This window comes from Bos mutus, chromosome 15 (genome assembly GCF_027580195.1).
Source record: "Bos mutus isolate GX-2022 chromosome 15, NWIPB_WYAK_1.1, whole genome shotgun sequence".
Lineage (NCBI taxonomy): Eukaryota > Metazoa > Chordata > Mammalia > Artiodactyla > Bovidae > Bos > Bos mutus.
Window position 1 is genome coordinate 24877209 of NC_091631.1, and position 14174 is coordinate 24891382.

General features: G+C 40.7%; 1 protein-coding gene across 1 annotated transcript in view; it reads left to right on the forward strand.

Annotated features, from left to right (window-relative positions):
• The window catches only part of SLC5A12 (solute carrier family 5 member 12), a 50596-nt gene extending 46751 nt beyond the window's left edge, over positions 1-3845 (forward strand). Inside the window, exons 13-15 of the mRNA XM_005890661.2 lie at positions 771-874; positions 1071-1198; positions 3359-3845. Of these exons, the coding sequence (XP_005890723.1) occupies positions 771-874; positions 1071-1198; positions 3359-3505 (379 nt within the window). The 3' untranslated portion in view covers positions 3506-3845. The remainder of the gene's footprint in view (positions 1-770; positions 875-1070; positions 1199-3358) is intronic.
• Positions 3846-14174: the final 10329 nt, after the last annotated feature.

Sequence of the window (14174 nt, forward strand, 5' to 3'; positions counted from 1 at the left end):
CGTTCTTGCCTGGAGAATCCCAAGTATGGAGGAGCCTGGTAGGCTACCGTCTATGGGGTCGCACAGAGTCAGACACGACTGAAGAGACTTAGCAGCAGCAGCAGCATTTTTTTAAAACAAGCTGAGGCATCATCTCACATATCAGCCTGGGTTTAACACTCTTTCTGAATATTTTCCAAATCCTTTGTTGTTCTTCTACGAAGGGGTGCTGGTCTATTTTATGATTGTTAACTCTTATATGTAGACTTTGTGGCTTACTTATCTTTAATCTCCAGTGTCTGTCACAATTTCTGACACTAAATCTGGGCTTAGTAAATGTCTGAAATGGAAAGCATGGTCTTTATTGCAATTGTGGTGTAGTAGTAGGACTTGTAATGCAGGAATGGATTGAGTTGAGTGAAATATAAAACACTCTACAGTCAGTTATTTAAAAAAAAACTATCAAATGGCAAAAAGATAAGCTTTGGGGTTTTGAGAGATTGTTGTTTAGTTGCTCAGTCATGTCCGACTGTTTGTGACCCCATAGACTGTAGCCTGCCAGATTCCTCTGTCCTCGGGATTCCCTAGGCAAGAATACTGGAGTGGGTTGCCATTTTCTCCTCCAGGGGATCTTCCCAATCAGGGATCATACCTGGTTGATCATTGGCTCATCACCACTGAGCCGCCAGGGAAGACCATTTTAAGAAATGCCGAGCCCTCAGCCATCCTCTTAGTCACTGTGAATCATGACTTCACACTCAGAACTGAGTATATGCTGCTGTTCTTCACAGACCCGCCATCGCTGAGACCTGGTATGCCCTCTCCTACCTGCACTACAGCACCGTGGGCTGCCTGGGATGCATAGCTGCTGGAGTAATCATCAGCTTCCTAACAGGTCAGTTACATACTTTCCTCTTCTTGGGGCCAAGGAAGACATAGGCTAGTCTTATGCATTGCCAAACGAGGTACCCATCTTACAGGCATGATTTGGGGTTCACCACAAAAAGACTGACCTAGTTCTCAAATGGACAATCCTTAAAGGAACTCTTGGAAGCGTGCAACACCTAATCCATTTTTCCTTTTATTATTAGGTCTCCAAAAGGGCAAGGATATTCCACCACTGCTAATTAGACCAGTCTGCAATTTATTTTGCTTTTGGTCTAAGAAATACAAAACACTGTGCTGGTGTGGAGTTCAGCATGACAGTGGAACAGAGCAGGTAAGCTGATGTTTGAGCTTCTGAACAATGTGAATTGGCTCAAAAGGATTCCGTTTCTGCCCATTTAAACCATGTGCAAGGCTGGGAGTTGGGAAGGTAGCTGGTGGATAGGACAATCTGAAAGAATCTGCTTTTCCACTTCAGTTACCTCAGCTAAATTCTCTGGTAGCTCAGCTGGTAAAGAATCCACCTGCAATGCAGGAGAGGAGACCCAGGACTGATTCCTGGGTTGTGAAGACCCTGGGGGAATCCTTGGAGAAGGGATAGGCTACCCACTCCAGTATTCTTAGGTTTCCCTGAATCTGCCTGCAAGGTGAGAGACGTGGGTTCAATTCCTGGATTGGGGAGATCCCCTGGAGAAGGGAACAGCTACCCACTCCAGTATTCTGGCCTGGAGAATTCCATGGACTGTATAGTCCATGGGGTTGCAAAGAGTAGGACATGATTGAGCAACTTTAACACTTTTGGAACTTCAGCTTTTATCTGAGAACAAAGGGGAGACCATGCAGTGTGACCTGGACATGAACATGTCTGGTATGTCACGCAGTGTAAATATAAAGTAAGATTTATTGGTGGAACTTCTCAGACAGAGAAGCAGCAGGTTACATACTATCTCCCAGCTCTCCTCTTATCCTTCCAAGAATCATGGTTAGACCACACAGGGTGAGGGAAATTGTCCCATTGCTATTAAGGTCTAGAGATGCTGTCCAAGTATGATTAAGGTCACATCAGCCCATGACCATAACAGCCTGAAGTCAAACCAGATTGGACTTACTGACTTGATATAGGAAGCAGGGCCGGGACATCCCAGGGGAGCCAGGGATTGCCACCCTCAACAAAAGGGTAAGGTTGGTGTTTCTGCTGGAGGATTCTAAGAGCGGTCTAAGTTAGGGAAGAGGGACTGGAGACAAAACCATCTGCGGCAGCTTTGGTGGAAGAGCAGTAATCACTCAGAGTTACTATGGCATCTGATAATGCCAGGACCTTGACAGAAGCAATGATTCCTGTTGGGTTTGCAGCTGCTTTTATCCATGTCTGTCCTCTCAGTCAGATTACAGGCAGGAATTTTTTTCCCTTAAAGTGAGGGCTTATTATCTTTCTTTCAAGCCCAGATATTTCACTCTTTCAGTACTCTAGGAGAGGGACTCTTTGCCCTTATCACACCTCTTAAGTTGTCATCTGCTTCCCCCCTACCCAAAGCCCATAATAACATGTATGTGAAGTAAAGCTGAGTTTCATAGTTTTTGCTAAGGAGAGCACCTTCTTGACAGGGGCTTGGAATGGGAAGGCAGCCTATTTGCTGACAAGGCAGCTGGCTAAGCAGTGTATTGTTTGGATAAATGGAGCTTGAGGAAGTTCTAGAAAAAAAAGAATAATGTTATTTACTGCTTTACAGACATCATCCTGGGCACAAATTTCCTGAGATAAACGGGAAATCTTGCTGATGCAGGCAGCTTCTGTTTTCAAGGCTGAGTCTAGAGTGGGAGGGGACACTTACTTGTCACTACTGGGCTCCTTTGCCAAGAAATAACACTGAGCAGCCTTCTGCAGAGTTCGCATACAGGGCCCCTGTTGTGACCAGAAGACTTGCTGTTCATGGAAAGGAAGAGGGTGACCACCTTCTGAGACTCAAATTTGTCTCTCCTAAGCAAGTAATACTACTGCCTCACAGGACTATTGTACTAGAGACATAAATGTCTTCACTCCATGCATTGATACATTGTGCGATGCAATTACTGGCTCAGTTGTGTCTGACTCTTTGTGACCCCATGGACTGTAGCATGTCAGGATCCTCTGTCCATGGGATTTTCTATGCAAGAATACTGGAGTGGGTAGCCATTCCCTTCTCCAAGGGATCTTCCCAACCTAGGGATCGAACCTGGGTCTCCTGCATTGCAGGCAGATTCTTTACTGTCTGGGCCACCAGCTCACCAAACTGCTCTGTTATTATTATTATTATCATCATTAGAAATGGCACCTACATGGATTGAGGCACCAAAGCTACCAATTGGGAAGTGCCCTGGGTCAGAGTTATTTGTGCTGCTTTCATATTTATCTTTTTTTCTTTTTCAAAAGGGAAGGTGTGAGCAAGATTCCCTCAGTTTGATTTGGGATACATTAAGACTGTTCCACTAATATGTGTCTCTCTATTTTCCTCAGGAAAACCTTGAGAATGGCAGTACCTGGAAACAAGGAGCTGAATCTGTCTTACAAAATGGCCTCAAGCAAGAAAGCCTGGTTCCAGGCTACGATCCCAAGGACAAAAGCTATGACAACATGGCTTTAGAGAAGATTACCCATTTCTAAGGCAACACACACACATGATACACAGATACACACAGTCCACATACTCCTTTCCTAATGTTTAGTGGGCTTCCCTGGTGGCTCAGACAGTAAAGAATCCGCCTGCAATGCGGGAGACCTGGGTTCAATCCTGGGTTGGGAAGATTCCCTGGAGGAGGGCATGGAAACCCACTCCAGTATTCTTGCCTAGAGAATCCTCATGGACAGAGGAGCCTGGTGGGCTATAGTCCATGGGGTCAGACACGACTGAGCGACTAAGCACATTGGTTAGTAGACTTTGTAGTTGCCAGTACTAGAAGAGGGGTTGTCTGAAGGAGATCAGCCCTGGGATTTCTTTGGAAGGAATGATGGTAAAGCTGAAACTCCAGTACTTTGGCCACCTCATGCGAAGAGTTGACTCATTGGAAAAGATCCTGATGCTGGGAGGGATTGGGGGCATGAGGAGAAGGGGACGACAAAGTATGAAATGGCTGGATGGCATCACTGACTCAATGGGCGTGAGTCTGAGTGAACTCTGGGAGTTGGTCATGGACAGGGAGGCCTGGCGTGCTGCGATTCATGGGGTCGCAAAGAGTCGGACACAACTCAGCGACTGAAATGAACTGAACTGATGACCACAAATAAAATGAATGTTCCCCAGAATATTCTGAAGATTATTCTTTGGAAGATCCCACTTTCAGGTGAGAAAAAATAAACAAGACTTAAGTGCCCCAGCAACTTTCTTTTGTAATAAATTTGGGCTTGACTTCATCAGAGTGCAAGAATCAGTCTCTTTGCTTTGTGTTATATAAAGTTCCAGGGACTGTGTGTGTTTGTTTGTTGGCTGGGTATTTTTTTTTTTGTAGTTTTTTTTTTTTTTTTAGCCATCAAATATCTTGAAGTTTGAGCCTGCCTGGTAGCTCAGCTGGTAAAGAACCTGCCTGCAATGCAGGAGACCCCAGTTCGATTCCTGGGTCAGGAAGATGCCCTGGAGAAGGGATAGGCTACCCACTCCAGTACTCTTGGGCTTCCCTGGTGGCTCAGCTGGTAAAGAATCTGCCTGCAATGTGGGAGACCTGGATTCAATCCCTGGGTTGGGAAGATCTCCTGGAGAAGGAAACAGCTACCCACTCCAGTCTTCTTGCCTGAGAATCCCCATGGACAGAGGAGCCTGGGGGTGCTGCAGTCCATGGGGTCTCAAAGAGTTGGACAGGACTGAGCGACTAAGCACACACAGCACATACATGTTGGAGTTTGCAGGAGGAGAGATGCATATTAAATGCTTCCCTGACGCTGCACATAAAACAAGGGAATGACGTCCACCCCAACCCCCATACCTTACACATATGCAGACATGTTGCATCCCTTCATCCTTCAGGTGCAGTGGGAACACAATTGCTCTTAGTCCCTCCCCCCAACCCACCCACACACCTTTAAGTCCTCTTCCAGTCATTCTTGCTATTACAGCTGTCCTGATCAAGCCTTCAAATTAATTTTGCTCAACACAAGAGGACAGACTGGTATGTCTGGTAAATGGGAACAATTATAACTAAATACTCTGCTCCCTTTATGTTCTTAGTGTAGTATTTCTTCTTCTCATCTGTCACCTTACAGTGAAAAATTCACACTGTGCTAAATAAGAAGTCTGGAGTCTTTTTCTGTGCATGCATGAGTGCTCAGTTGCTCAGTCATGTCTGACTCTTTGTGACACTATGGACCGTAGCCTTTCAGGCTTCTCTTTCCATGGAAGTTTTCAGGCAAGAATACTGGAATGGGTTGCCATTTCCTACTGCAGGGGATCTTTCTGACCCAGGGATCGAACCTATGTCTCTGTTGTCTCCTGCACTCCAGCATCTCCTGCACTGGCAGGAGGATTCTTTACTACTGAGCTGGGTAAAGAGCAAAGGCCCCCAATAGGAAGTGAATTAGGACAGTACTGTGCAAAAGAAACTTACAGATAGCTTACCAACCCACAGGGGATTTCAGTAGCCCTAGAGTCTTCTTTGGTGCTAAGTGCCTCATCCATAGGATTCCTACTTTGTTCCTTCAGTTCATATCTGCAAACTCACTGTGATCCATCAGGTTAAGGAGATGGAAGTAAAGACCCTAGTTGTTGAATTCTAGAAAATAATCGTTAAAGTTCTGGAGTGAGAGGAGACTATAGATCAAAAAGTGAATTAACAAATGGAGAGTCAGTCAAAGCTTTTTGGAAGAAGAAAAGAAATCAAATCCTTAAAGGGTTAAAAAGAGCCAGTGCCAAAGATGCTAGATCAGAGGAAAGATAGCAGAAAACAAACTGATGTCTGTTAAGTACATTAGGTCAGGGGCCAGGTATTTATTTTGGTGGCCAGGTAAGATGAAGAGGCCTAGAACAAGTATGTCAGCCAAGTAAGGAGAAATGGTCCAAATAAATAGGGATAAGGAGTCCCAAAGCTGTGTTTTGTCAATGTTACCCAAGAGGAGAAAACTTTAAAAGAAGCAGGAGATGGGGGGAAGTTATGTAAATAGTGTTTATTAACAGGGAGATAAACTAGAAAGAAGGGAAAACAATCAATAGAGGAATTTAAAATATAGCCGGAGTTTATAAGTCATAGTCCATTGCTTGCCTTCTCTTCTCCAATTTCAAACAAGAGGGGAAATAATGGGAGAAGAAGAGAAAATTTGGCTATGGTATACAATAGAGATGAGAAAAATACATTTTGAAAAGAGGAGGAAAGAAGGGAAAGGGAGTACATTGGAGAAAATAATATGAAAATGAGAATGAAAAGAATTACTAAAAATATTTTTGAGGTACAGCATGTTAATGAAGGTATTGTTCTAAGGATTTGTAAATTGAGAATTGCAACTATTTCCAAATGATTTAGTGGTTAAGGCATTCTTATCAATTAGAACTTGAAAAATACATTGGGTGGATGTTGAAATCTGGGCCAAACCTCATTGGCTCAGTTAATGGGATAGAGAAGGAAAAAAAAATCTGAGGATAAGAATTAGATTAACAGTAGCTCTATCTATAAAGAGATATCCCTGTTGCTCAGTGGTAAAGAATCCACCTGCCAATGCAGGAGCCATAGGAGATGTGAGTTCTATTCCTGGGTGGGGAAGATCCTCTGGAGGAGGAAATGGCAACTCATTCCAGTATTCTTGCCTGGAAAATTCCATGGACAAAGGAGTTTGGCAGGCTACAGTCATGGGGTCCCAAAAAGTTAGACACAACTGAGCATCACACTATAAATATATAGATGTATGTGTATATATACATACATATATATATAGTAGCTATATATATGAAATTCAGAACTTCACTTGGAATTCTGCAAAACTAAAAGGTACCCTATATTTTTCCATTTTACTCACAAATTCTCTTACAAAGTTTACTCCAAATTCTCCTACAGATATTTCACTAGCTTACTACTTTCCCAGAAAGTTTTTGGATTCTTTTTCTTTTTCAGTCACTAATTCTTTCACCTGGAGTGTTACCAAAATATAAAATGACTTATTTGCACATTGAAATAATATTTATTATAAAAATATCTCTGTCTTCTCTCATGTGATTGAACCTATGGCATTCTGAAGTCACATTTCAAGAAATTTTAGAGGTCAATATAGGGATCACACCTAATTCTCCCCAAAAGAACAGGTGAAAAATCCAAGAGCAGATGGGGATCCACAGGAAAGCCACCTTCCACAGTGCGCAGAAGCCACACGTGCTGTGCAGTGAAGCAGACGGGCCCTACAAGGGCAAGGTCAACAGATTTGCCTAGTTAGTCATAGCACACCTCTGCTGCCTCACTCCTCCCTAAGGAATGCCAGCTCAGAGTTGTGTCAAGGCCGCTGCGGAGGTATAAAGTCTGCCCAGGGCTAAGTTCAAAGCCATAAAAATGGGTTACACTTGTGGTTGGTTTTGCCACAGAATGAACAGGGTTATTTTCAATAAGGGGGCAATGAATGATGAGCTCTTAGGATGGCCTAAAATGTGCTAAATTTGACTCCAGTCTCTTAATCTGTTAAACATACCCACAGATATTGGTAGAAATGGAATAGAATGTCCTCAATGCCTCTTTCACTCATATGGAATGAATTCGTTTTGATGACTGACATTTTCTTTGTCACCATTTGGAGCAAGGAGTATAGCTCCTTGATTGAGGTGAGGGATTGGAGTCAAAGGGCTTCAGGTATAAATGTAAGTTCCAGCAAAAATTATCTTGGTAATCTTGGGCAAGACTTTCTAAACTTTATTCACAAATTAAAAGGAGCAAAACTGTCCCTACTTAATAGAATTGCTGCAAGGATTTACAGAGGTAAATAATCTAAGGTAGTTGGCACAGGGACTGACCTGTGTATAACATTCAGTGGCTGTTAGTCTGCAGTGCCTGAAGAAAATGGTATCCATTCCAGGATTCCTTTTAAATTAAACTGGTTTACTGTTTCCCTTTAGGATTTTCAAGACACATAATGCTGAGTGCAATTAAAATATGATCTTCCAGAGAGTAACTTTCCTAAAGGTCCTAAATTCTTAAAAACAGGAAAAAAAAATACTGTTCTAAAGACAGACAAGTTTTGTTATTGAAATGTATAATATTCATATCTATAATTTAAGTAATACATTTATAAGTATAAACTTTGATAAGTAAACAGCATTTCAACCCAAGTTTGCCATTCAATGCACAGTTAATAGCATATGTAGTTCTCTAATCAAAGGAACAGTTAAAACTGGACATGAAACAACAGAGTGGTTCCAAATAGGAAAAGGAGTATGTCAAGGCTGTATATTGTCACCCTGTTTATTTAACTTATATGCAGAGTACCTCATGAGAAATGCTGGCCTGGAGGAAACACAAGCTGGAATCAAGATTGCCGGGAGAAATATCAATAACCTCAGATATGCAGATGACACCAGCCTTATGGCAGAAAGTGAAGAGGAACTAAAGAGCCTCTTGATGAAAGTGAAAGAGGAAAGTGAAAAAGTTGGCTTAAAGCTCAACATTCAGAAAACTAAGATCATGGCATCCAGTCCCATCACTTCATGGCAAATAGATGGGGAAACAGTGGCTGACTTTATTTTCTGGGCTCCAAAATCACTGCAGATGGTGATTGCAGCCATGAAATTAAAAGACGCTTACTCCTTGGAAGGAAAGTTATGACCAACCTAGACAGCATATTAAAAAGCAGAGACATCACTTTGCCAACAAATGTCCGTCTAGTCAAGGCTATGATTTTTCCAGTGGTCATGTATGGATGTGAGAGTTGGACTATAAAGAAAGCTGAGCACTAAAGAATTGATGCTTTTGAATTGTGGTGTTGGAGAAGACTCTTGCGAGTCCCTTGGACTGCAAGGAGATCCAACCAGTCCATCCTAAAGGAAATTAGTCCTGGGTGTTCATTGGAAGGACTGATGTTGAAGCTGAAACTCCAATACTTTGGCCACCTGATGTGAAGAACTGACTCATTTGAAAAGACCCTGATGCTGGGAAAGATTGCAGGCAGGAGGAGAAGGGAACAACAGAGGATGAGATGGTTGGATGGCATCACCGACTCAATGGACATGGGTTTGGATGGACTCCAGGAGTTGGTGATGGATAGGGAGGCCTGGCGTGCTGTGGTTCATAGGGTTGCAAAGAGTCGGACACGACTAAGCGACTGAACTGAGGTGAAGTGAAACAACAGTGGAAAGCGGGAGGACTTTTCCTTTTGTTTAATTCAAATAAATTTTTGTTTAGTATAAATTTCATTATCTTGTGATTTTATGGTGTTATACCATTTCTTTCTAAAATAAAAAGAAATAAACCACAGACCAGGGAGCTTGCAACCAGTATTTCAAAGATAGTATTATTGAAATCTATTTATGGTAATTTCAATCTTAATCAAGCATTATTACAAAGATCAGATCAACAAATAAAAAACATAGGGGAGTCTCCCTTTAGTTGTTCTTTTAGAAATAAATTGCTTTAAAATTAGTAATAGACATTTTAGCTCTTTCTATGTACATTTGAATATTAAAAAATCTAATGTGCTCAGTCTCAGTTTTGTAGCAACTAGGTTTCCTATAGAGTTAACCTCTTTTATCCAGTATTTATAACCTTGAAGTAAAATCTATTTTCAAACAAAATTTAATTGATATTACAAATGATGTATATTAAAATGATGTAAAACTTTTAATTAAGCAAGAGTAACTAGTAATCAATTGTAATCACCTAATGGTTATTTTTATTTGCAATTCTTGGAAAGAGTTAATGCCATTATTTTCTCCTCCATTCCAATCTTTTGACCCACATAATCTAGATTTGCAAACACTTATATGAGTAACAAACACTCATAAGCCCACTTTTCTTTTACTGTACCTTTGGTATTTGAAATATAAAGTTATCTTCACAAGACAGACATAAGGTTATAAATATTTGGCTACTTAATACAAAATGGCCCTCACATGGGATTTCAGGATAACAGTGGCCTTTCTTATTGGACTCTAATGACAAATTAGAAAAATAATCCTACTCTATAATGGAAACTGTTGGTTAATAATAATGCTTCTGTACATCAACAGGAAATTTAAGATGATATTTTTATATTTCCAAAAGTGTATGTAGCTTTTTGATAGAGCCTTGGAATACCACTCAATTTAATGCCATTTGTATAACTAATTTTAGGGGGAAAATGCCTATAGAATAAGAATAGATATACATAATGAAAATATATAATTATTTTAATTATATCTTCTAAATATAAGTGCAGACTGAAGTTCATTCAAACTTCCAGATGTTCAGGCTGGTTTTAGAAAAGGCAGAGGAACCCGAGATCGAATTGCCAACATCCACTGGATCATCGAAAAGCAAGAGTTCCAGAAAAACATCTATTTCTGCTTTATTGACGATGCCAAAGTCTTTCACTGTGTTGATCATAATAAACTGTGGAAAATTCTGAAAGAGATAGGCATACCAGACCACCTGACCTGCCTCTTGAGAAATCTGTATACAGGTTAGGAAGCAACAATTAGAACTGGACATGGAACAACAGACTGGTTCCAAATAGGAAAAGGAGTACGTCAAAGCCGTATATTGTCACCCTGCTTATTTAACTTCTATGCAGAGTACATCATGAGAAACGCTGGGCTGGAAGAAGCACAAGCTGGAATCAAGATTGCCAGGAGAAATATCAATAACCTCAGATATGCAGATGACACCACCCTTATGGCAGAAAGTGAAGAGGAACTAAAGGGCCTCTTGATGAAAGTGAAAGAGGAAAGTGAAAAAGTTGGCTTAAAGCTCAACATTCAGAAAACTAAGATCATGCCATCCAGTCCCATCACTTCTTGGCAAATAGATGGGGAAACAGTGGAAACAGTGGCTGACTTTATTTTTCTGGGCTCCAAAATCACTGCAGATGGTGATTGCAGCCATGAAATTAAAAGATGCTTGCTTCCTGGAAGGAAAGTTATGACCAACCTAGACAGCATATTAAAAAGAAGAGACATCACTTTGCCAACAAAGGTCCATCTAGTGAAGGCTATGGTTTTTCCAGTGGTCATGTATGGATGTGAAAGTTGGAGTATAAAGAAAGCTGAGTGTTGAAGAGTTGATGCTTTTGAACCGTGGTGTTGGAGAAGACTCTTGAGAGTCCCTTGGACCGCAGGGAGATCCAACCAGTCCATCCTAAAGGAAATCAGTCCTGAATATTCATTGGAAGGACTGATGCTGAAGCTGAAACCCCAGTACTTTGGCCACCTGACGCGAAGAACTGACTCATTTGAAAAGACCCTGATGCTGGGAAAGATTGAGTGCAGGAGGAGAAGGGGAAGACAGAGGATGAAATTGTTTGGCATCACCAACTTAATGGACATGGGTCTGGGTGGACTCCGGGAGTTGGTGATGGACAGGGAGGCCTGGCTTGCTGCAGTTCATGGGGTCACAAAGAGTCGGACATGACTGAGCAACTGATCTGACTGACTGACTGACTGACTAGGGTCAGGAGTGGGATGAAAATAGTTATCTTCTCTAAAATCTTCTATTTAAACAACATGGTATGGGAGGTCAACCAAGTGAGCAAGCAAACATATGTCAAAATAAGATCTGACATATCGTTATAAAACATGACTTCTTTTTCAGTGTTTTGGATAGTGCTTGTAACAGCTGGGCTACCCAGGGCTACATATACACATACACACACACATACAGACAGAGAAATAAACATTAAGGGGATTTTATGACAATAAAATTGGTTACTGTAAATAAAAGAAAAGCAAATATAATGATGGTAGCATTTCTGGACATGGCTTATTTGTCCTCAGGAATTTCTATAAGCAACAATTCATCTCTTTTTAAAAATCTTAAAGCAAGTGTATACTCAGGTATTCACAACACACGGTTCCCAATTATAGAGTCTGCTTCAACACATTTGAAAAGCTAAGAATAAATTTCATGTAGTGTATTGCTTTCATGCCAATGTAACTGCCGTGTAAGAAAATAAACAAGCAATCCCCAAATTGCTTATTTGTAGCAGTATAATATAGTCAGGCAGAATTTGTAGAGAACTGAGCAATCAGACAATGTTGTTGACCGATTCAGAATCTACATTATAAAAACTTATGAATCTTTATTGTTCACTTTCTTCAATAATGTCGACCTTCTTTCAGTAACGGTATCTTTGGGAAGATACCATCTAAAAAACTTATTCTATCTCAACAGAACAAAGAATTCCTTAATTGGCTTTAAAATTTCTTATGAAAGTTTGGAATGTTTAAAGATTAATAATCACCATTGTTAAGATTCATACTTTAAGATTTTTTCGCATTTTCAGAGCAAAAGTTGAAAGTAAAAAGAAAAAAATTGATATTTATAATCATCAGGTTAAATATATGGCTGCAGTGCAACTCTCATATTGAGAACAAAAATGTGTGGAGAAATCCAGTCTTTCTCTTCTGGCCATCCCCAAATCCCCCCAATTACAGGACACTAATAATTCTTTCCTACTTGAAAATTACACTATAGAGGCCAACCACCATTCCAGGAAGATAAGATTTTGCACTTAAGTGCATTTTCATCTTCAACATTGAAAACTGAGACGATTATTCTTTAACTAGAGTTGTCACTGAAATCTAAGCTTACTAGATTTAGCTTCATGTCTTAAAATAGAAAAGAAAAAAAAAGGAAAACAAGACCATAAACCTTCCATTTCTTCTTCATATTAAAAGATGAACTAAACTGAAATTGTTTTTCAGTCAGAAAGAAGGCAGGGTGTACTGACAGCAGATACTGAATCAGGATCTGCAAAATAGCCATTTTTGCTTTTGTAGGAAAGTCCCATTGTGCCCGTGCTCACCATTCTCAGAACACTGCTTCCATAATTATCTTTGCTATCAAAGTTTACTGATCATTCAATTCTCCCTTCTCTCACTTACAGAACAGCATCCAAAAAAAGTATAATATGTCAAAATCAGTGAGGCAATCTGCTCATATTTTTGTTAGAAAAGATATTAAATTTGGTCTGAAGTGTTTACCTGGCAGCATTGAGGGGTATTGACAAAATAATTATAAAAATTTGCAGGCAGCTTAAATACCACAGGGGGGTTAGCTATCCACATGACAATCATTTTCGTGGGGAATCATCGAAATGGATCTCATTAAGTTTTGTTTTCAGCTAATAACTTTAGGAAATGTTTGTTTTCTGAAAAACAGAGCAAAGATAATGCTTTTACCACAGAGAGAGAACTGAGAGCGAACAAATACCCTGAATAAGTCAATGATAGCATATGTATGAAAGTATCATCACCTTCCTTCTCAGGGAAAGATGTGAAGCTGAACCCACCTAGCTGACTGTCCTGTCTACTGTACAAGGCTCCCACTCTGGGGATAGTTATACATGGAACTGATGCTAAAGCTGAAACTTCAATACTTTGGCCACCTCATGCGAAGAGTTGACTCATTGGAAAAGACCCTGATGCTGGGAGGGATTAGGGGCAGGAGGAGAAGGGGACGACAGAGGATGAGATGGCTGGATGGCATCACCGACTCGATGGACATAAGTCTGAGTGAACTCCAGGAATTGGTGATGGACAGGGAGGCCTGGTGTGCTGCTATTCATGGGGTCTCAAAGAGTTGGACACGACTCAGCGACTGAACTGAACTGATAAATGGAACAGTTGCTTTTTTTTCCCTCAAGAAGAATGTGCTCCTCAAGGAGCACACGTTGATACCATCATAAAGTATAAGGCAGGAGGTATAGATGTCTTTTCCTTAATGTGATGGTCTAAGAAATTGGATCTGGTCTCAGATATGAGTCTCTTCTCCCAATCTGCCTGCTGTCATCTTACTTTCCTGAAAACATGTCTTGTGGATGTGGCTAGGATGCAGTGACTCTAATATCTGTGTTCTCTAGAAAGAAAGCCATTTAATGTGGTCATGGGTGTCGTTTCCGAGATGAACACAGCTTACAAGCACTTTGAAGGTACCTTAACACCACTACAAGTATGTGAATCCTAGCTAGCGAGAACCTACACTGATTAGTGATTCAAGCGCAAGTCAAATCAGTCTTCAGACTATGTTTTGTTGACACATTTCATTTTGAATAGAAATGTCTATATGGGAATGCCCTCCTTTCCACTAGAAGCTGGGTTTTCTAAGTCACTCCTAAAATGTTTTTTTTTCAGCTACTGAGGATAACAGGAAGGATATGAGAGGTTCACTGATGCTCTGGATAAAAC